This window comes from Arachis hypogaea, chromosome 4, assembly GCF_003086295.3.
Source record: "Arachis hypogaea cultivar Tifrunner chromosome 4, arahy.Tifrunner.gnm2.J5K5, whole genome shotgun sequence".
NCBI classification, from domain to species: domain Eukaryota; kingdom Viridiplantae; phylum Streptophyta; class Magnoliopsida; order Fabales; family Fabaceae; genus Arachis; species Arachis hypogaea.
The window spans coordinates 123791376-123812815 of record NC_092039.1 but is presented as its reverse complement, the minus strand read 5'-3'; the positions used below and the strand labels follow the sequence as shown (position 1 = coordinate 123812815).

General features: G+C 31.6%; 2 protein-coding genes and 1 long non-coding RNA gene across 5 annotated transcripts; 2 read left to right on the top strand and 1 right to left on the bottom strand.

The window, feature by feature from the left end:
* Positions 1-4662: 4662 nt before the first annotated feature.
* On the top strand, positions 4663-11369 carry LOC112797834 (cyclic nucleotide-gated ion channel 2). Its single transcript, XM_025840937.3, has 8 exons — positions 4663-5345; positions 5427-6075; positions 9087-9302; positions 9394-9725; positions 9827-9938; positions 10105-10341; positions 10431-10517; positions 10616-11369. Exons 1-8 carry the CDS (start codon positions 5320-5322, stop codon positions 11108-11110), a joined length of 2154 nt encoding a protein of 717 aa, XP_025696722.1. The 5' UTR covers positions 4663-5319; the 3' UTR covers positions 11111-11369.
* Positions 11370-11861: 492 nt separating this feature from the next.
* Positions 11862-15602, top strand: LOC112797831 (phosphatidylinositol 3,4,5-trisphosphate 3-phosphatase and protein-tyrosine-phosphatase PTEN1). 3 transcript variants are annotated; one of them, XM_025840936.3, is made up of 8 exons: positions 12035-12175; positions 12761-13075; positions 13186-13362; positions 13637-13750; positions 13979-14152; positions 14507-14746; positions 14925-15026; positions 15327-15602. In XM_025840936.3, the coding sequence occupies exons 2-8, from the start codon at positions 12800-12802 to the stop codon at positions 15465-15467; spliced, it is 1224 nt and encodes a 407-aa protein (XP_025696721.1). In that variant the 5' UTR covers positions 12035-12175; positions 12761-12799; the 3' UTR covers positions 15468-15602. The 3 variants fall into 3 exon arrangements, with proteins under 3 accessions (XP_029153851.1, XP_025696721.1, XP_029153850.1); XM_029298017.2 differs by having other exon boundaries at positions 12080-12175; positions 12824-13075; XM_029298018.2 differs by lacking the exon at positions 13186-13362 and having other exon boundaries at positions 11862-12175.
* Positions 13565-14945, bottom strand: LOC112797833 (uncharacterized). Its single transcript, XR_011880597.1, has 4 exons — positions 14849-14945; positions 14516-14693; positions 13918-14140; positions 13565-13837 (listed from the first exon to the last, which is right to left on the bottom strand). It is a non-coding gene; the product is annotated as an uncharacterized lncRNA (long non-coding RNA).
* Positions 15603-21440: the final 5838 nt, after the last annotated feature.

Below are 21440 nucleotides of genomic sequence, written 5' to 3'. Positions count from 1 at the left end.
TTTGATATTTCGCATCAGGTTTAAAGCACTATTTCAATTATTAATTATCAGGATACATTATAGATGGACGGGAAAAGATTATAGAAAAAAATAAAAAAGACTACCGTCGAAATTATTGTCGGAATATTTCAATGATAACAGCCCAGCCAATTTTTAAAAAAAAATTAAAAATATTTCCGTCGGCATTATCGTCGGATTAACCCGCTGGTAAAATAGCAAGGAGACGTACAATATGACGCCAATGTTATCGTCAGAAAATTTTTTACGGTAATATCCAAAAGATTCTGTTTTCATACCAACTATATTCTGTCACTAAATCCGACAGAAATTATCATCGGACGCAAAAAATTTGCTAGTATTATATTACCGGCAAGGTTTATGCTATTTGATTTATTTCGACGATAACTTAATTGCTGTCAGATTTTGTTTGTTTTTCCAACAATAATTCTAACGATATTCTGCATTTTTCTTATAGTGATTACTTTTTATACCTCTTAAACTTTGACTGATACTAACTTGAATGTCAAAATAATTTGCCGATCGAAAAGTCACCGGGCTATGTTTTCTCTCAAACTAACCATGCTAAAAATCTAGGTTAACTCTTTCCCGTAACAATAACCATTTTGTTGTTATCAATTATTTGACAATGCGTTTTATTCTTCTTTGAATATGTAAGTTTGTTAATTGTTTTCAAAGCGACGCGACATCTAATCAATAAAGCAACTTTGAAATGAATCCGTTGATTTAACTTGTTTTCTCATCGCCACGAACTTAAAGATAACTTAAAATTGAAGCATCCATGGAACAACAAACAATTGCCGCAAAGTGTAATTGCCGCGCCTTTATGCCTTGCGGTTCCCGTTTCGCTGCCAATCTGTTTAGCGGCGGTTTCAAACCGCCGCAATTCGGCAATTAAACCGCCGCTAATCTCCGTGCATCCTGTAGTGCCAGCAATTAAGTACCAATATATAATCTAATCTATCTAATTAATTAATACTAGTTACTATGTATTGTTTAGATGAAGTATAGGAAACTAATAGAATATTTATATAATGTGTATAATAGGATCAGTATAGGGATGTTGGATTAAGTAGAATATCAGATGTTTATTATCTCTGTTATTCAGATGATAATTATGGATAATATAAATGTATTGTATGTGAGAAATTAATAATATTTTATTTTAGATGTTCATTTTTTAATTTATATTAAATCAAATAAATAATTTATTATACACATTGTATAAATATTCTATTAACTTCCTAAAAGGATGGTTTGTTAACCATATATGAAAGACACAAAGGAAAAGCGAAAGTGTAAACTCACCTTTATCAGTGCAATAATTAATTAATTAACTAGACATACATGCTCATGCTAAACGACACTAATTCTTGTCACCATTTATGTGTTTGCATGAAAGAGCCATCATTCACCCCCTTTTTGCATTTTCGGTTGATATGATTGCTCTACTATAATTGGGCAACATTTTTCAATACTTCGAACACCTCATCTTCTATCTCAAGAAAGCTAATAAAGTAAATATTAATAGAAATGAATTATTTTGGATATATACAAATTACAAATACATTATATTTATCAGATTTGATCAAAATAAAATAGAAATGAATCTCAAACTTACAAAATAAATAACCAAAAAAACAAGAGTATTCATTTGTTTTAAGAAAATACAAGTTAACTATATTAATTATTCACATATCATGAAATCCAATCAAATTTGAACTCTTATAAGTTAGTATATGATTTGGATAATTGGATCCAAATTTCACACATATGCATATATATTAACACTATCTATGATGCATTCAGTATTCATGGATGGCCACATAAATTTTTTGGATCCGCGTGATATATGATTGTGACATTTTAATTTACAATTTCTTTGCTCCATGCCTCCATCATATGATTATAAGAAAACTGCAAATAGTGTTATGAATAAATACCTATTATTAAGTGAAAGGGTAACTAATAAGAAGTTATTTATTCGCAATCAAAAAAAGAAGTTATTTATTTCCATAATTAACTTCAACTAATTATGTCTTCACATACACACTATCTTTATCATATGACATAGCTTGCTTCTATAAAAAGAATTAGCATTTTCGAGTTAAACTCCAAAATAATTTCTTATATAGATTGATAATGTATACTAAAATCGTTTTTAAAATTAATATGAGATTGACAAAAATATATTATATTAGTCTTTTAAATTATTTTACTCATCACATTATTATTACTAATTTAATTAGTATATTTTTGTCAATTTAAAAAATATAATTAATATAATTAAAGTTTTAAAAATTATTTTAGTATACGTAGTCTATTTTAAATATCATTTTAGGGCTTAACAATAGCAGTTTCAGATTAGTTAGAGTAAGTGTAAAAGTGCTACTATATATACATACATGCATATTAAATATTAAAATAAACTCTAAAATGCATTGTTGATTTATAAATAAATTAATTTAGGTCATCCAGCTATTATATTTCATTATCATTTATTGGTGAATTAAATATCTAATATCTTTATTACGAAAAAAGGAAGTTGAAATTTGTTTAAAAAGAAAATTATGACATAAAAAATTACTAACATATCAAATAAAAAGACAAAAAATTTATTAACTGAACAAACCAATTTAATTGCACAAGAAAAGGGTAATAATGGTATCACCGTATTATATGTTCTAGAGATTTAGAAGTACTGCAGTGTCTTCTAATAAAAAACTAAGTAGAAGAAAAATTAACCCATTAATCGTACTTAGATTATTATTATTATAGTACAAACAAGAACAATGCCTTTTCTACACTACTTTATTATAACTACTTAGAAGTTTCTCTCATCACATCTTACGTATACGACATGATTGGTTTTTCCGTCTGCATATGATTGATCTCGCCGTATCTGTGTACAAATCACTACAAATTAATATTAAAGTACTCTTACTTTCTTTTAATTTAGATCTCTCATGTGCCTTAATCGACCAATCGTGAGGTTCCTAGCTATAACTATGCACATATATTAAGATAAATAAATTAAATGTGTACTTATCTATTTATAAATAACTCAGTAACTAACTTTTTATTAGTAAATATTAATCAATCTTTTTAATATTGTAAATTATTTTTTTAACTCTTATTTTTTGAAAGATTTCTGATTTAAAATTTAAAATTTAAAACAAAAAATAATTTCAAAAATTTAATATAAATTAAAAAAGTTAACTTTTTAATTAAATTATTTATTTATTTAACCCGTAATTTAGTTATTTGTTTATATTTTAATAGATAAATGTTAAAAGATCAATAAATTTTATAATTTATAATTATTGATTAATTATTAATAATATTTTTAATAATATAAAATTTTATTTAACAATAAAAAATAACTATTAATCAAATTTTACTAAAATTGCTCGCTCTAGATTTTTTCATTTTAATCTGTTGAGTGTATCCCCTCTCACTCTCTCATACAGTCATACACCCCCCTACTCTTGTGTTCATGATTGGTTTAATATTAATATTTTTATGTATTTCATTATTTCGTCATCTAACCATATATCTATTCATTATTGATAGGAACATACATTATTATTCGAACCCGCAGATAACACCGCCATCACAATCCTTATTTCTATCAGAAAGCAAACACTCATACCTGAATAATTCTCTCTCTCTCTCTCTCTCTAATGTAGTTAGGATTAATGATGATGTCTTATACGTACGTATTTAGGATTTTTGATGAGTTTGAATTGAATTTTAAAGATAAGATTGAAAATTGATCAAATAAAAAAAATATTTTTGTTTGGGTGGTAGGAGAAAAATATAATAATAACAACACATTATTGTAAATGATATTATTTTCTAAAATAAAATAATAAATTTATTATTAGAAGTTTTTGGAATATACTTATTCCTTTTGTTGAAAATATATAGTAGACAAAGGCAGGCCAGCTGTTGTGTCAAGATAAGAAGAATGTATGTTTTTCTTCTCCCCAAGACATATGGAGAATTCATTTATTGTTTCCGAAACATAAGGGAAACGCTTTCTCTTATATTCCTTTATTTTTTTTATTTTTTTATATATATATAATAGCTGAAAACCCTTAATCACACTACCATTTTGGCTTATTTTGATTATTTATTCATTTATTTGGTGTCATTGTTTATTTTCAATGCAACTAAGTATTTTTTAAATATTTTTTTATTTAATTTTTAGAAAAAAATAAAAAACTAATAACTGCTATATAAAAATAGATATTTAAATTAATTAAATAATAATAAATTTTTAAAAAAATTAAAATAATAGTGTAGATATTTTGGAAAGAAAATTTTTAGAAATGAAAATCTTCCCGGCAAAAATTATATTAACTTATTTCCTTCAAAAATCATCATTTTGTGTATCATAAACTGAATTTAAAAAAATATTAGTTAATTTTATAATTTATTATCTTAAATAATAATATAATTCGGGAACTGAGACTTTTTAACCAACAAAGTTAACTAACAATTCATGTTGGAAAATAGAAGAATACATAAAAAATAATACATGAATAATGAATGAAGGAGCACATGCATGATGAAAACAACATGAACCTATTTGAGGTGTGGGGTTAAATAAGATAAAATGTATGTGTTGGCCAAAGAGGTGATGAAGTGGTAGTGATTCTAAACTCTTATATGATTATATATTAACCTCAAAATGGTGATGGATGTAAAATTGTAAATATGTTGAAGATAAGAAGAGAAATAGAGAAGGATAACAATAATGCAAGTAGGCAATCAAAAACAAAATGAAGGGTTTATGTGGTCCCCTGATGAAGGCAGAAAGGGGCAAAACAGCCAACAGCTAAATGGGTCATCACAAGAGTACATGATAGTATATGTGTGTGTGTATACTGTATAGTTCTATTCATTCTGAATTCTGAAACTCTAAATACCCCACACCGCTCTCCATTCTCCAACCACCTCTTTCTCATTTGCGTAACCGTAAGCACAAGTTCATTATTTCACCCCAATTCACATGCAATTTCACTTTCTTTTCTACCCTTTTTGTCTTCTCACTTGCTTTCATCTTATTTCCATTCTTAATTTCTATAATAATAATAAGTTACCAACACAAACACAAAACTACTCCACCATGTGCCAACCCTGACACATTCCAACCCCACCCTCTCCCTCTCTTCTTCTTCTTCATGACCCTCAACTAACTCTCTCCTTCTATTCTCTTTCATTCATTCACCACCACCACTTCTTCCATTCTCTCCTCGTTACTTTCATTCCCATGGTTACCGTCTATCCCCAACCATGCCCAGCTTCTCCTCTCTCTCTGGGTATCTATTATCTCTATCATTCTATATATGCATGTTTCTAGTTATATGCTTATACTATGTTCAATTTTTGTTTTTTATTAGGTGTATTGCTCGACTATTCAACTCTCAATCCCACAATTCAAGCGGCTCCAACAGAGGAGATAGTACTACCAGCAGCGATACTGTGGCTGATGACAATCCTGTCGCAGGACCGGTGGAGTGTTATGCCTGCACGCAAGTAGGCGTGCCAGTATTCCACTCCACCAGCTGCGACGGCTTTCACCAGCCACAATGGGAGGCTTGTGCGGGATCCTCCCTGGTCCCAATCCAAAACCGGTCCAAAAAAGCTCCGACTGTTCGGACAAGAATTCAGTCGGGGCCTTTTGGACAAGTTCTGGACCCGAGGAGCAAGCGTGTGCAAGTATGGAACCGGGCTCTATTGCTAGCGCGTGGAGTGGCGCTGGCAATTGACCCGTTGTTCTTCTACGCGCTCTCCATCGGGAGGGAAGGGTCGCCGTGCCTGTACATGGACGGAGGCCTGGCGGCGATGGTGACGGTGGTGCGGACGTGTGTGGACGCGGTGCATCTATTCCACGTGTGGCTGCAGTTCAAGGTGGCGTATGTTTCGAGGGAGTCGATGGTTGTCGGGTGCGGGAAGCTTGTATGGGACGCGCGTGCAATCGCGTCGCACTACCTGCGATCGATGAAGGGGTTTTGGTTCGATGCCTTTGTAATTCTGCCAGTTCCGCAGGTTCGTTACGTTTTTCTTTTTCTTTTTCTGGAACCACCGCACCGAACAAACGCTACTCTTTCATGCTTCACTGGTTTTTTTCTGAACCACGTGTTGGTATCTTGGCTGCTACTGTTTTCTTTCATTAACCATGGAGAGTACACTTCACTGTAAATCCGATTTTGATTGTAGTAATTATTGCTAGCAATCATTCATGCATACATACTTCCATTGTCTCTCTGCTCCGAAATATATTCGTCCTTTTCCTACATTTATAACTTACGAAAGTTATCAGGTATATCGGAAATATATGAGTATTCCAATTGTTTTAATCATTGATTTTAATTAATATATATTATATCGAAAATGTTTAGTAACTAAATAAAATCAGTTAAAAACAGTTATAATTTGTCTTATTTAATATTTATTAATTGTTGTGACAATTAATTAATATTAAATAAGACAAGTTCTGACGGTTTCTTTTTGTCTACCTAACATTATATATAATTTTTGTAATTTAAATCAACGATTAAAATAATTGAAATAATGATATTCTCGATATACTTAAAACTCTTCCTATTATTTAATAATAGATGAAATTTTGAAGGTAATGGATAAAAATTGGTAAATGATAATTTAATAAAATTTGTTAAATTATCGAATGATTAATAAATATTAATTTTTTATAAAAATAATTTTATGTGAGTTTTTATCTTAATAATAACTTATAATAATTTTAAAAAGAGTAACCTAACTTGTTGAAGAAGCGGTAGATCCTCTTTTAAAGTAGATTAATAATCAATAGTACTATGTGTACAATAAAAATAAAATTAAATATTAATATAAAATATATATTAAAATATAAAATATTTACAACAGATTTTATAATTAATTTTAATATAAATGTAATATTTTTTATTAATAATAAAATATTATTAAAAGACTAACACTTTTAACTTTTAGTTAACTAGTGTTAGTTTACATATATCACAAAAAAAATTATTAGTCGCCTAATATTTTCTTTAAAAATATTGTTTTATAGTGACTATTGAAAACGTAATATCTTAATTATTATTTGAAGAATTTAAATTTTTAGTTTTTATGCATCCAAAATAAAAATTAATTATATTATACTTTTAGCATGTTAAAATTAATTATATTTTAATTAAAAAATAATTTTCATGTATCTTATATGTATATATAACTAAATGTACACTTAAATTTATTAAGAACATATCTAGCAATTTTAGATATGTATTTAACTTTATTTTCAACAATTTTCTTTGAGAAAAGAGTAAATGGCAGGCTCGGTACCTGTAATTTTGCACATGAAAGGTGTGTTGTTCATCGTTTTTGTTTCTACTCTCGTCGTGTAAAACTAAAACACACGTTCCAGTTAAAATCAGATCTCAAATATACTTGGTCATAATTTTTTGGTAAACAAAACCAATGATTAGTATATATTATAACCATAATTCAATTTATATGTATTATAAATTTTTTCTTAAGGAACTAAGATACTATTTTCAGATTTAATTTTGTAAAATTTTTTAAAAAAGTTTTTTATTTTGTATTTAGTAAACCAAAAAAAAAATTATGTACTTATAATTATAATTTTTAAAAGTTATTAATATTTTTAAAAGTACTTAAGAAGGTACTAAAATTTAAAAAAATAATATAACTTTATAGTTTTATATAGTAATAAATATTTATTTATGTTTATTATACTCTTTTAAATTTTAAAAATAATTTTACTAAATACAATTGTTATTATGTATACTTATTGAAAATTATTTTTAATTTAATTTAACAAATATATTACTATAAGTTTTAGAAAATTATCTTTTAAAAATAAATTTTAATAAACTACTTTTGAAACTGATTCTCAGTAAAGATAAGTTGTTTGCATTACTAAGAGGAGCTTTTCTTTTTTATTTTCTTAATTTATTGTCTATCATTTTTGCTAATACTATATTATTAATATGTAATAATTAAGGTGATGTATGTTTCCTTAAAAAAAGAAAATTCAAGCATAGTTCTAACTGAGATTCCCCCAACATAATTAACCATATGGTGTCCTACTACTTTCTCATGAAATATTATCCCTATTTAATATTTATATATTGTTCCTGAATTGAACGACAACATTTATTAATTACTGTACCTGCGATCGTTCATTTATATATGATACTTCTTGGAATTTTGTTACCATGAAATAGTATTATTTTACCTTTGCCTTTTATTCTGCTCTTGAAAATAATATAATGCTGCTTCTGTTGTAAGAGGGAATGTTTCTAATACTTATTGGAAAAAAAATATTAATTAGTATTAGTTAAATTTCTAAACAAGTCATCACACTAATACAGTGAAGTATACCTAACAACTATAATTGATAACTGCATACCAATAATAAAAAATAAAAGTCATTAGTCATGATCACTCTCGTTTTGTCTTATTATTATTATTATCTGATATCATGGTCCACGATATTCATAAATGGTGATTGTGATTAGCTTAGGATTAGGAACTTGAGCATTTTATGAAGAAATGGTAACATTATTGATTGAATTTCTGTATACTAGTACTATATATACCTACCAAACATAAGTATATAATAGGATAAAGTATATTTTTTGTCTTTAACATTTTTGATATTTTTTAAAAATATCTCAAATATTTAATTTCATTTAATTTTCTCCCTAATAGTTTCGATTCATTCAATTTTGTTTTTAATGTTTTTAATTTGTGTCAAAACTACTCTTAAAAGTTTTCAATTTTGTCCCTAAAATTTTACATGAAATTAACGTTTAAGAATAATTTTGATACAGATTGAAAGCATTAAGAAAAAAATTGAATAAAACTAAACGTTAATGGTGTTTTTGAAAAAAATCGCAAACACTAGGGACAAAAAGTATACTTTATTCAATTTTTTTCTATGCAAATTGACCAAATACTAAGCTAGTTTATCTTATTTGAACAAGAAAATCAACTATCTCTCTTTCTAATTATGTGTTTCTTAATTGTATTTGCAGGCTGTGTTTTGGTTGATAGTACCAAAATTGATAAGAGAAGAGAAAATCAAGGTCATTATGACCATATTGCTCTTAATTTTCTTGTTCCAATTTCTCCCTAAGGTTTACCATAGCATCTGCATGATGAGAAGAATGCAGAAAGTCACAGGATACATCTTTGGAACCATTTGGTGGGGTTTTGGCCTTAATCTCATAGCCTACTTCATTGCTTCACATGTAAGAAACCCAACATAAATTTGCAGATTATTGCATATATATGGTTATTGAATTGGTTGTTAGACTTAAAAGTTTCAAATTATGATAATAGGTAGCTGGAGGGTGCTGGTATGTTCTTGCGATTCAACGAGTGGCGTCGTGCATCCGGCAACAATGCGAAAGAACGATGGGATGCAACCTGTCTCTGTCCTGCTCTGAGGAGGTATGCTACCAGTTTCTGTTGTCATCATCAGGGACAGTTGGAGGTTCATGTAATAATGGAAATGGAAACTCAACAACAGTTGTGGTTAGAAAGCCTTTGTGCTTAGATGTTGATGGCCCTTTCAGATATGGAATCTACCAATGGGCACTTCCTGTTATTTCAAGCAATTCTCTGGCTGTCAAGATTCTGTATCCCATTTTTTGGGGTTTGATGACACTTAGGTTGGATACTATTCCAAGAACAAACAAATTCTTTCATGTTTGTGTGTTTGTGTTTGTGTTTGATTCATTATTCATCATGATTTGATTGTTGTTGCATGCAGCACTTTTGGTAATGATCTTGAGCCAACAAGTAACTGGCTAGAAGTGATTTTCAGTATCTGCATTGTGCTCAGTGGATTGCTGCTATTCACTTTGTTGATTGGTAACATTCAGGTATCAAAAGAAAGTATGATGCATTTGGTTTGCGTTTTCATTTTCAGTATTTTCTGTTTGTAAGACTTTTTAAAGAAAGAAGAGAAATAACTAAATACACCTTTATTATTCATATTTTTCAAGTTTCTCACTCAAATATGATGATCTAACAATGAGGATTGTGAAGGTGTTTTTGCATGCTGTGATGGCGAAGAAGAGAAAGATGCAGCTGAGGTGTCGCGACATGGAATGGTGGATGAGGAGGAGGCAGCTGCCTTCGCGATTAAGGCAAAGAGTTCGCCATTTCGAACGCCAGAGATGGGCAGCAATGGGAGGAGAAGATGAGATGGAATTGATCAAAGACTTGCCGGAGGGGCTAAGGCGAGACATCAAGCGTTATCTTTGCTACGACCTTATTAAAAAGGTGAAAACAAATATGATTACACGACTGTATAAATCTCTTTTAGTACTACGAGTTTATAGCTATTAAAATCAATGATAATTTTTTTATAGGTACCTCTGTTCCACAATTTGGATGATCTTATACTAGACAACATATGTGACAGGGTTAAGCCTCTAGTGTTCTCTAAAGATGAAAAGGTATATATATAAAAATTCATATAAACAACTAAAATTTTGAGTCCAATTTTTCAAATGATCACACAATTTAACACTTGAATAATGTACTTGTGAATCAGATAATTAGAGAAGGTGATCCAGTACCAAGGATGGTGTTCATCGTCCGAGGGCGAATAAAGCGCAACCAAAGCCTCAGCAAAGGAATGGTAGCATCTAGCATCCTTGAACCAGGAGGCTTTCTAGGGGATGAGCTTCTTTCATGGTGCCTTAGGCGGCCGTTCATCGACCGGCTTCCGGCTTCCTCGGCCACATTTGTGAGCCTTGAACCAACAGAAGCCTTTGGCCTTGATTGCAATCATCTTAGATACATCACTGATCACTTCAGATACAAGTTTGCCAATGAAAGGCTGAAGCGAACGGCGAGGTACTACTCATCCAATTGGAGAACTTGGGCTGCTGTCAACATTCAATTCGCCTGGCGGCGTTACAGGCAGAGGACTAGAGGTCCGGTGACCCCTGTAAGGGACAATGGTGGCGGAGGCGGCACAGAGCGCAGGCTCTTGCAGTATGCTGCAATGTTCATGTCAATAAGGCCACATGACCATCTTGAATAAGAGCTATATATCTCAATGTTGATCAGAATTTCCAGAGCTTTCAAGTTGGTAAATAAGTCATGGAATTATTCATAAGATGTAGAGAAGAAATACATGGAAAATGGGCATTTGCATTTGGAAGAAACAAATAACAAAAAGGATGAATAAAGATTTGCTATGTTCTTTCATTGTTTATGTAGTTTTGCAAATGAAGTTGTGTTGAGAATTGTAATCTTGGATGATTTACTTAATGAATGATTTCTTTTTTCTTTTGTTCCAATCTATAGTTTATCAAACTACTGAATTTTTTTTATATTGCTAATATTTTAGGTGGATTTGATACAAAAAATATATTTTCAATAACAAAAAGAACTCAAATTTGAGTAATGATGAGATAAATTATGACCATTTGCTACTCATGAGACAAAAATTTAATGTTGGCCGCAACAGTCTCTTAAATAGAATTTAGATTCGCGACGAATTAATTTTTAGTCCATCGAACTGCGAAATACCATAAAAAAGTATTGAAAAAATTTATATAGTAATTGTGTTAAGGGACCAAATTTTCAACATAATGGAAGTTTTAAATAGAGACATAAGAACATGAAAATTAACACATGGAAATAAAAGGCAACAAGGCTGTTAGATTATGTTGTTTCCGCCGTCAAAAAATCCAACGAAAATACAACATAGAAAACAGACCAATTTTCCTATGTTGTCGGGTTCAGGTGAGTCCCAAATTTGGAGGGTGATGTTGTAAATGGAAAAAAGCGAGGTCAGCAATTCCCTCCAAATATGGCAATTCATATCTCTTCTCTCTCTTCCTCTCTCTATTCTCACCAACCAACCCATTATCACCAACAATGGTTTCAAGGAGGGTCCTCATCATCATCACCATCATCACCATCATCACCATCATCATCATCAATCTCTCATTTTCTCATCATCTTGTTCTTCTTCTTCCTCCCACTGGCTTTCTCTGGGGTCTCTCTTCAATTTTCCTTTTGGGACCCCTTTGACGTTACTACTTTCTGCTCTTCAATTTTAGAGCTACTGAATCCGCAGCTACATGTTAAGCTATATTAGGTACCTGCCATGTTTGATCCTATTCTATCTCTATGACTATGTCTTTGTTGTTTCTCATTGTTTTGTAAAATGGGACTATCAAAAGTAACATTCTTTTTTCAATTGCAATTATATCAGAATGTATAATGGCATACCCATGTTTTCTTTTCTTAATGGGGAACCTTAGGGCATAGAAAAGTTTCAAAATTTGATATTCCTTTTGTCAAGAGGAGCATCATTGCAGTTTCTGATTGATCCTGTGAAGGGTTTTTAACTTTTAATGTCATATTGATGCTATTAAAGTATTAATCAACCCAATGTTGAAACTTAAATGTTCTATGGGTCAATTGTTGTTAAGGCAAATGAAGTTTAAACTGAAAATGCGGTTGATTAGTATCAAACATGAAAAAATAAAGGGAACAAACAAAGTAAATGCTTGAATTGAATGCTCTCCAGTGTAACAAAACAAAGAATGAAATTTTCTTTGATATATTTGCTTTCTTTTGGTAGCATTTGTAACTACACCATGAAGCAATTCATTGTTAAATTTTTATGCCATGAACCTTTAACATTCCATATCTTACAATGATTATACTTGTGTCATAGATACCTTATCATTAGTGTGGAACCTGAAATATCAACCAAATGGGGTTGAAATTTACAAAGCAGGGGCCACAAAAAGTTGATGACTTGAGTTTACAGAATCACATGATCAATTACCTTACCAAGAATTTTATTCGAAACTTGGTATCTAAGCAACGGAGACGGATGCTCATTGCCGGCTATGATCTTGACATGACATATATCACAGATAGAATATTGGCAATGTCATTTCCTGCAGAACGAATGCGAGCAGTGTATCGAAATCCTCTATGGCAGGTGAAATCTGTGTTGGACATGACTCACCATGAACATTATAAGGTGCAACTTTCAATCCATGGCCATGTATAATGTACAATATCATCTGTCTCTTCTCTCCATAGTCATGCATATGATTATAGCTAAAGCTTATCAATTTTAAATGTTTTTAGATCTATAATCTCTGTATAGAAGAAAGTTATGATCCGGCAAACTTTCATGGACGTGTCGAAGCATACCCTTTCGATGATAACCATGTACCGCCCCTTGAAATGATCAAAGATTTTTGTGAAAGTGTGCATTCATGGCTATCAAGTGATCCAAGAAATATTGCTGTCATTCATTGCATGGTATGGGATCTCAGAACTTCACTTTGGAATGATGCCTCAACATCAAATAAATTTTGTTTAGCGTTATACTTATCATACAGCTTCTTACATTTTAAAACTTAATGTAAAGTTCTTCTACTAAAAACTAAGCATGAAGTTGCACTGCTTTTAGTTATGCATGATGCAGTGCAATTAACCAATGGACGCACATGAGATTCTTTAATTTGATACATGGAAAGGAATCATTAAGAAGTTGAGAATACATACAACATAATCTTTTGTTGCAATTGTGTAGGCAGGGAAGGGTAGAACTGGCTTAATGGTGTGTTCATACCTAACTTATTCTGGCATGACAGCAGATGAGGCTCTTCAATTGTATGCAGAGAGAAGGACAACAAATAATGAAGGAGTAAGTTATGTTAGGTATAGTTCCATCAATTTAAAAATATAAATTTGTCTTCAACAACAGAGGAATTTGGATATTGACTCTTACAATCTGCAAGAAAGAAATATCATAAGGAATGGACCAAAAAATCTAGGCCTTTATGATTTTGATTTAGTTTTCTAGGAGTATACCTTCTTAAGTTATGCTTGTACCCTTAACAAATATGAATGATAGAATCCTCTGTGATTTCAGGTATCAATACCAAGCCAACGCCGTTATGTAAGGTACTTTGAAAGTGTACTTTCTACCCCTAGGGGCAGAGTGAGCTTGCCTCAACCATGTAGCAGAGAATTGCGCCGAATTCGCCTTTATGATACAGTTAACATCTGTGCAATATTCTTTGTGATTTCAGAGCTGCAGGAGGAGGTTAGTTAACCCTCAGTTTCTTGATGCAACAATATTTTTTGGATACCTTATTGTATGCATATATGTGCAAGTAACAGAAGAAGTAGAATACATGGATTCTTTGATGTTAGAAATCTATACTAGTTACACTACAAAGTTACTAGCCTAAGTTCCTTAGCTTTATTAGCTTAATGTTTTTGCAGCTTATTTCAGTCCAAAATCATTTATTAAGTTTATCTCATTGTTGATCAGATTCCTATAGCTTTCAACATATTTATTGTATGTATATGAGGCAACTAAGAACAACTAATGAATCAACTGCAAAATTCTTTTCTCTACACTTAACAAAGTTATGCTGTTCTTCCTTATTTACAGGCTCCTAACCAGTGCTATCGACCGCCAGTGGAAATTTTCCGAGGGTGCTGCAGAGAGATTAAGAAAGGCTATCAGAGAACCAACAGTCCTCGCTACTATCTTTCTTATATCGAAGAAGAAAATGAAGATGGAACACAATCAGAACAAGAAGAACCTCGGATTGTTGTTCAAATGGACACAGAGAGTCCTGCAATATACAAGAAAACCTGTTTGGATTATTATTTCGACCAACCGATCCTAGTAAATAACCACTAATCATATTTAACATTACATCAATCCATCTTCACCAATCATAAGGATCTTCTAATCAACTTTTTACCAGCAACAACCTTTGGAACATACCTTGTATTCTTTTTTGCTTATGCATGAAAATGTGAAACAGCTACATGTTTTTCTGATAAGATTCTTGTGTTTGCAGTTAACTGGAGATGTACGTGTCATATTCTATGAGAAAATGATAGGAGGCCGTCTCTTCTATTGCTGTTTTAATACAGCTTTTGTTAAGAACAGCATGGTACAGGTAATTTTATTCCATCAATTTATTTTGGCATATTTACAGTTAGATAAAAATCAAATTGATGCTCTAATTTTCATGATCAAATTAGTCCCTTAGTTTTACTAACATTAACAACTGTAGCATGATGTTAGGCAAGCTGAGGGACCAATTTGATAACAGTTTACTAACAGAAGGACTAACTTGATTTACGGATTAAAATTGAGAGACTAATATCATCATTAGGTGAAAACTAAAAGACTAATTTAATTGTTATCTCTATTTACATTAAAAATGTGACTTTGTTTCCTTTTTGTTATTTTGTAGCTGGGAATACAGGATTTGGACAAAGTTGGGAAGAAAGGAAGATCAATATGTGGAAGTGATTTTAGCTTGGAATTACTGTTTGGTCCTGCCAATTCATCAAGTGTATCCAATAGTGACAATGCTACTATTGTTTCCTTGTGATCATAATATTTATGCAACAGATAATATGAAAGGTCATGTTCAATTTTACATTACACTAACGTGTGCTGCCAAAAAAAAAAAACAGCAGAAAATTATATCCAATCATAAATGAGTCCATCAATGTTTTGTTGTGTAGTGTTGCATTCATTCTTTCAATAGTCTTGCTGTCTAATTTTTTTATTGGCACAAGACATTAGGAGAAAGTGCAAATATTGTATTGTTTTGATGTTTGAGTAGCATTTCGAGAAGATGGGGTTTCAAAGCACATTATAATGCAAAAGTTGCTATGTTTTCACATAGAATTTAATTTCAATTAAAGTTGCTATGCACCATAATCATCCAATTGTAAAATAAAAAATTAATAAAATAGTAAAAACATATTTCTATATAGCAATAACTTATTAGTATTTGATTTTTAATGTACATCGCATAGTATGATTAATTTCACAAAAAAAATTAAATATCTTTAATTATTAGTTTTAGAACACTTGGTAGTAATAATGTTAGCACTAAATTGTTAGAATTTTAAGTATATTATTTTCTCTAATTTGTTGAGAGAACTTATATGAAGGTATATGAGACGACAAAAAAAATGAAGGTATATTTTTGTTGATTATGTAATTAGGTTTGGTTTGTTAAAATTTTTTGAGAAAGAGTTTGTACTTTTCAATATATAGCATAAATATTTTATTTTTTATTTGATAAATAAAAAAATATATATTTATACTTATCATTTTTAAAAGATAGGGACGCTTTAGATAATATCTAAAGTGAAATTTTTTAAAAATAATTCATATTTATTAAAATTAAAAAGTTTAATATAATTAATATAAATTAATTTTTAAGTTTAATTTTTATATTTATGTTTAGTATAATATTTTTAAATTTTAAAAATTATTTTATCGAACGTAATTATTATTATTTGTGTTTATTAAAAAAATTAATAAAATAAGGGTTAGAGAAGACTTGAGCTTATGTACAGACGAAAAAATTGACATAAAATTAGTGGAGATGAATGTCATGTTTGTCCAAAATGCAGGATTATTGTGTTAACTTCAACTACAAATCATTTATTTGCTACCTTGTTTGAAATATCCACGAAAGTGCACAACCCACTGAAAGGGACAAAGAAGCCAATTTTTCTTGCCCAAAATGCACGAAAGAATAATCCCTGAGTTATATGTATACTAAAATCAGTTATTAAAATTAATTATCAGTATAAAATATATTAAGAGTGTGTATAGACGAAGTAAAATCATATTTGTCCTGACTCAGACCTAATTCTAAATATATATTAGGACTATTTTTTAGATTCTAAGTCGGTTCTAAACTCGATAAAACCTAAATATTTTCGAGCCACAATTATACTAACTACTAAGTCTAAACCAGGTAAAAACTGAATCTTTAAAACTTAACAATAATTTATAAAGACACTTATTTAAGATGCACTTATTTATAAAGAAGAACCTTGTTATCGAAAAATTGATATCCATATTTGAATTTGAATTTGTCCATAAATTCTAATTTGATACTTCTTTGATCTATTTTCTAATTTAACAAGTGTGATTAAAAATAAAACAATAAACTTATAATTAATATAACATAATATTAAAATTAATTTAAAATATATATATCTTTTTTTAGTTCCCTTAGGTACAACTAAATACCCTAAATCACACAGCTGACTTATACTCAAAAGATTGTGCTTTAAACCACATACCAAAAGTACATCATCAATGAAAGTAGATTGCCCATTACCTACTTTTCCAACAGCAATGATTTTACCTTTACCATCATCTCCAAATGTCACAAAACCTCCATCATACTTATTTAGTTTGATGAAGTAGGTTGACCTTCCAGTCATGTGCCTTGAACATCCACTATCCATGTACCACATGTCCTTTTTGTTCTTGGATGCTAGGCAAATCTGCATGATGAGTTTCAAGTAGCCTTAGGTATCCAAATTAATTTGGATCCTTTGAAGTTAATCCATCTTGGTTGCCCAAGTGCATTGAAATCACAAACAACATTGTAGACTTTGTTTCCTGCAACTCTCTCTTCAATGAAGCATTGTCATATGAGTGACCAACTTTCTTACAATTAACACAATGATTTTCTGATGTGTGTCGCTGAAATTTAGTTGAGTTAAATTGCTTGAAATGATTAAATGGTTGAAATTTTCTGGTTTTTGGAGGAAATGCATCTCTTTTGACAAACTGATTTTTATTAAAGTTATTCCTCTTTGCAAAAGCATTTTCACCAGAATTTTTTTGAATATTTTTACCTTTCGAAAATGAGGTTTTGTTGTAAAATGATGGTTTCTTGAAAGCAGCCTCATTTTTCGAAATGTAACCCAAACCTGGCCGGTTTGAACTCGGATCAGTTCTTGGTGAAGGCTCAGTTTCACTTGTGTATACTTCATCAAATTTTTCTTCAAAAGTTGAAACATATCCAATACCCAATTTGTTTGGTATGGATTCGGTATTTGATGAAGAAGCCACAAATTTTATAGAGGAAGTGTTGGAAACTGCATATTCCTTGGCTATGTAGACTAAACCAGATTTTTCAAACAATGGTCTTTGACTTGCAAGTAATTTGTCCAAGTTACTAAAACCTTGAGCAAATTTTGCTAAGTCTCCATTCAGCTTTTTAATCATATCATTTAATCTTTCATTTTCAGCAATTAACTCATGAGAATGATCCACAATGTGCTTTCCTTTTAATTTTTCAAGTTCAGATTTTAGAAATCTATTTTCTTCAATGATGTCTAAAGCACATTCAGTTTTCTTCACTTTTTCTTTTAAAAAATTATTTTCAACTCTTAGCACATCTCTTTCAGATCTGCACTCATTGTACTTGTCAAGCAGTTTTGAGGTGTTTAAGGTGAGATCATCAATAATAGCATGTAGATCATCCATAGACAAATCAAAGTAATTTACCTCATCAAAGTTTTTGTTTCCAGCCATGAAACAGTCTTTGTCTTCACCTTCAGACTCTTCTTCTTCATTGGAGTCGTTCTCGATTTCCTCCCAAGCTGCCATGAGCATTCTCTTCCTTTCCTTCTTTCCTTTGACCTCCTTTTTTAGCTTTGGACAGTTTAGCTTGAAGTGTCCAACCTCCTTGCAATGATGGCACGTCACCTTGCTCAAGTCGATCTTGTGCTCCTTTGAGCTTGAACCCTTGTATTTGCCCTTGTTCTTCATCCTCTTTCTAAATTTCCTAGCAAAAAACAAAAGCTCGTCATCTGAAATACCATTACTAGACTCACTCTCTTTTGGTTCTATTTGTGACTTGAGGGCTATTCCCTTTTTCTTTGAGTCTGTGTTTGTGTGTGTGGCTTCATAGGCAAGGAGTTTTCCTCTCAACTCATCATAGGTTATGGGACTTATGTTGTTACTCTCGGTTAGGACAGTGGCAGTGTTTTTTCATTCTTTTGTGAGGCTTCTAAGGAGTTTTCTCACCAAGGTTTGTTCTGCATAGTTTGTACCCATAGCATCAAGGTTGTTGATTATGATTGAGAATCTCTCAAATGCTTCATCAATGCTTTCTCCATCCTTCATGCTAAACATCTCGTACTCTTTTCGCAACATATCAATCCTCGTTTCTTTTACTTGTTTGGTGCCTTCGTGTGTAACCTGGAGTTTTTCCCAGATTTCTTTGGCTGTCTTGCATCTAGATACCTTCCGGTACTCTTCAAAGCTGATAGCACAGTGAAGAAGGTTGATTGCTTTAGCATTCAGCTCTATCTTCTTCTTGTCATCCTCATTCCATTCAGCTTCTTCTTTTGGAGTCACCACTCCATCAGCACTTGTTTTTGTTGGGATCTTTGGACCGCTTACGACAATCTTCCATATGTTGTAGTCAACGGATTGAATGAAAATCCTTATCCTTTCTTTCCAGTAGGAGTATTTCTTCCCGTTGAAGAAAGGTGGCCGGTTGTTTGACTGGCCTTCAGTGAGGGTGTAGGCAACTGTGGTAGTGCCCAAGTTGTTTGCCATTGGATCTTTGCTCCAAGCGGTTAAGCTTGATTATTGAGACCTTAGCTCTTGATACCAATTGAAGGTTGTGGTAGGCTTAGAGAAGGGGGTTGAATCTATGCCTTCCTTTTTGTTGCTGTTATTACCCTTTTAAAACAAACTTTCAATTCAGGTTCTGTTTGAACTCAGCAGCAAAAATTTATGAGACAATTTATTTTTGTCTCATGAATATCAGAAAACAGAACTCAGCAGAGAAGAGAAAAGCTAACACCAGCATGTATCCTGGTTCGGTTGCCTTGTGCTATGCAACCTACATCCAGTCTCCTCCACAACTATGGAAGAATTTCACTATAGTTAACAGTATTACATACACCAATTTCACAGGATTGACCCAATCCTTTCACACTCAAATTCTAACCTAACTTGACATTGGCTATACTAATACCTAACTATTCACTCTTAGTGCTAACCCAACTAAGAAAGGGATACCTCACAGGTACAAGATATAAGACATAAACACACCTAAAGAAATCTGAAAATAACTCTAGGCTTTTCTCTCAAGTGTTTCACTTAGCCTTTTACCACTCATGGCTTTTACTTGAGCTTTCTCACAATGCCTTTTCTCACAAGAAATTACAGAAAGATAAACATAGAAAAGTACATCACAATCTGTAAAACATGAATGAGATTGACTTCATCAGCAGCCTCTTTGCTATGTGCAAAATCAGATTCGCAAACCTCAGATACAGTTCTTCAGTATTGGCCGAATGCTTCTTTGAAAGAACACAACTCTCAAGCTCTGATTTTCTCTCCTTGCCTTCTGAATGAACAGAAAGTCTTTCTTTTATCTCCTTGCATGTTGCTTGGTTGCTCTTCCTATGTCAACTTCTTGAGCCTTGAACTTCACCAACCCACTGTTTCACTTTTTCCCATTAATCCTCACAATGGAAACTTTGCTTCTGACTTCTTCATCTTGACCGAAAGCCACTTTAACAGCAGAAAAGATTTCTTCAATGGTAAACCCAGATCTTGACCATTGAAACACAACTTGGTCCCCAAGACATATTCTCAACCGTTGATGCACAGCAGTGAGGAACAGAAATCCTCTTTCCCTTATATCCCATTTCGGATAGAGCAGAGAGTTGGGAAGAAGAGATGAAGATTTAATGCATGCAAGAGGAAATGGGTTACCTTTAACCTAAGCTTGATTGGGCTTGAACTGGATGATTTGATATCTGCCTTTCAAGCTTAATCCTTCTCTCTCTTGCTTCTTTGGTGACTAGCTTGGTGAAGAAGCTCTCTCTCTTTCTCTTTCTTACTTTTCTGAAACTCTAATTTGACTAGGACAAAAGAGAGATGAACGTTGCTTTTGGTTAATCAAAAGAGATGGATTTGCTTTTCTGAAACCAGATCGGGCTTGGATCGGGTATTGATATGCTTGGCCCGATTTGATTTCTTTGGCTTCTTTCTTTGCTTTTCCTTGGGCTCTTAATTTTGCTTTCAGCCCAACATTTTTGTTGATTGCTTTTTATTCCATTTGGGCTATAATTTCAAGTTTTGGCCTGCAACATTTTATAAATAATTAGTAATATGCAATTTTCAATAATCAACACTAATTATTTATCTTGCCAAAAATAATATTTGTCATCACTAATAAATTTAGTTAATTTCTTAACTCAACAATCTCCCCCTTGATGACAAACATGGTTTAAGCAATAATCAAAAGGAAATGAATTTGAGTAAGGTTTAGAAACTCCCTTTGATTTTTGTCATTTGCTTTTATGTTGCTCCCCCTTTCCTTTTCAAGAGTAGCTCCTCCTGGATTTATGCTTTCCTCTTTGTTCCTGTTTTACATTGTACTTAAAGAGAACACAATAGAGAGCTATACACATTTATCTTATCTAAGGAATACCACATAATTAGCCCAACATCACGCTAATATCAGCAGCACAAAGATTCAACATGTGAGAGCAATTTTTAATGCAACAATCAGACA

Bases quoted from the DNA above. Each gene is read 5' to 3' on its own strand.
- LOC112797831 (XM_025840936.3), top strand. From the start codon at position 12,800: ATGGGGTTGAAATTTACAAAGCAGGGGCCACAAAAAGTTGATGACTTG. The intron at 14,153-14,506 runs GTTAGTTAACCC...CCTTATTTACAG, and splicing joins TTTCAGAGCTGCAGGAGGAG to GCTCCTAACCAGTGCTATCG. The intron at 15,027-15,326 runs GTAATTTTATTC...GTTATTTTGTAG, and splicing joins TTAAGAACAGCATGGTACAG to CTGGGAATACAGGATTTGGA.
- LOC112797834 (XM_025840937.3), top strand. From the start codon at position 5,320: ATGCCCAGCTTCTCCTCTCTCTCTGG. The intron at 5,346-5,426 runs GTATCTATTATC...GTTTTTTATTAG, and splicing joins AGCTTCTCCTCTCTCTCTGG to GTGTATTGCTCGACTATTCA. The intron at 10,518-10,615 runs GTATATATATAA...CTTGTGAATCAG, and splicing joins TGTTCTCTAAAGATGAAAAG to ATAATTAGAGAAGGTGATCC.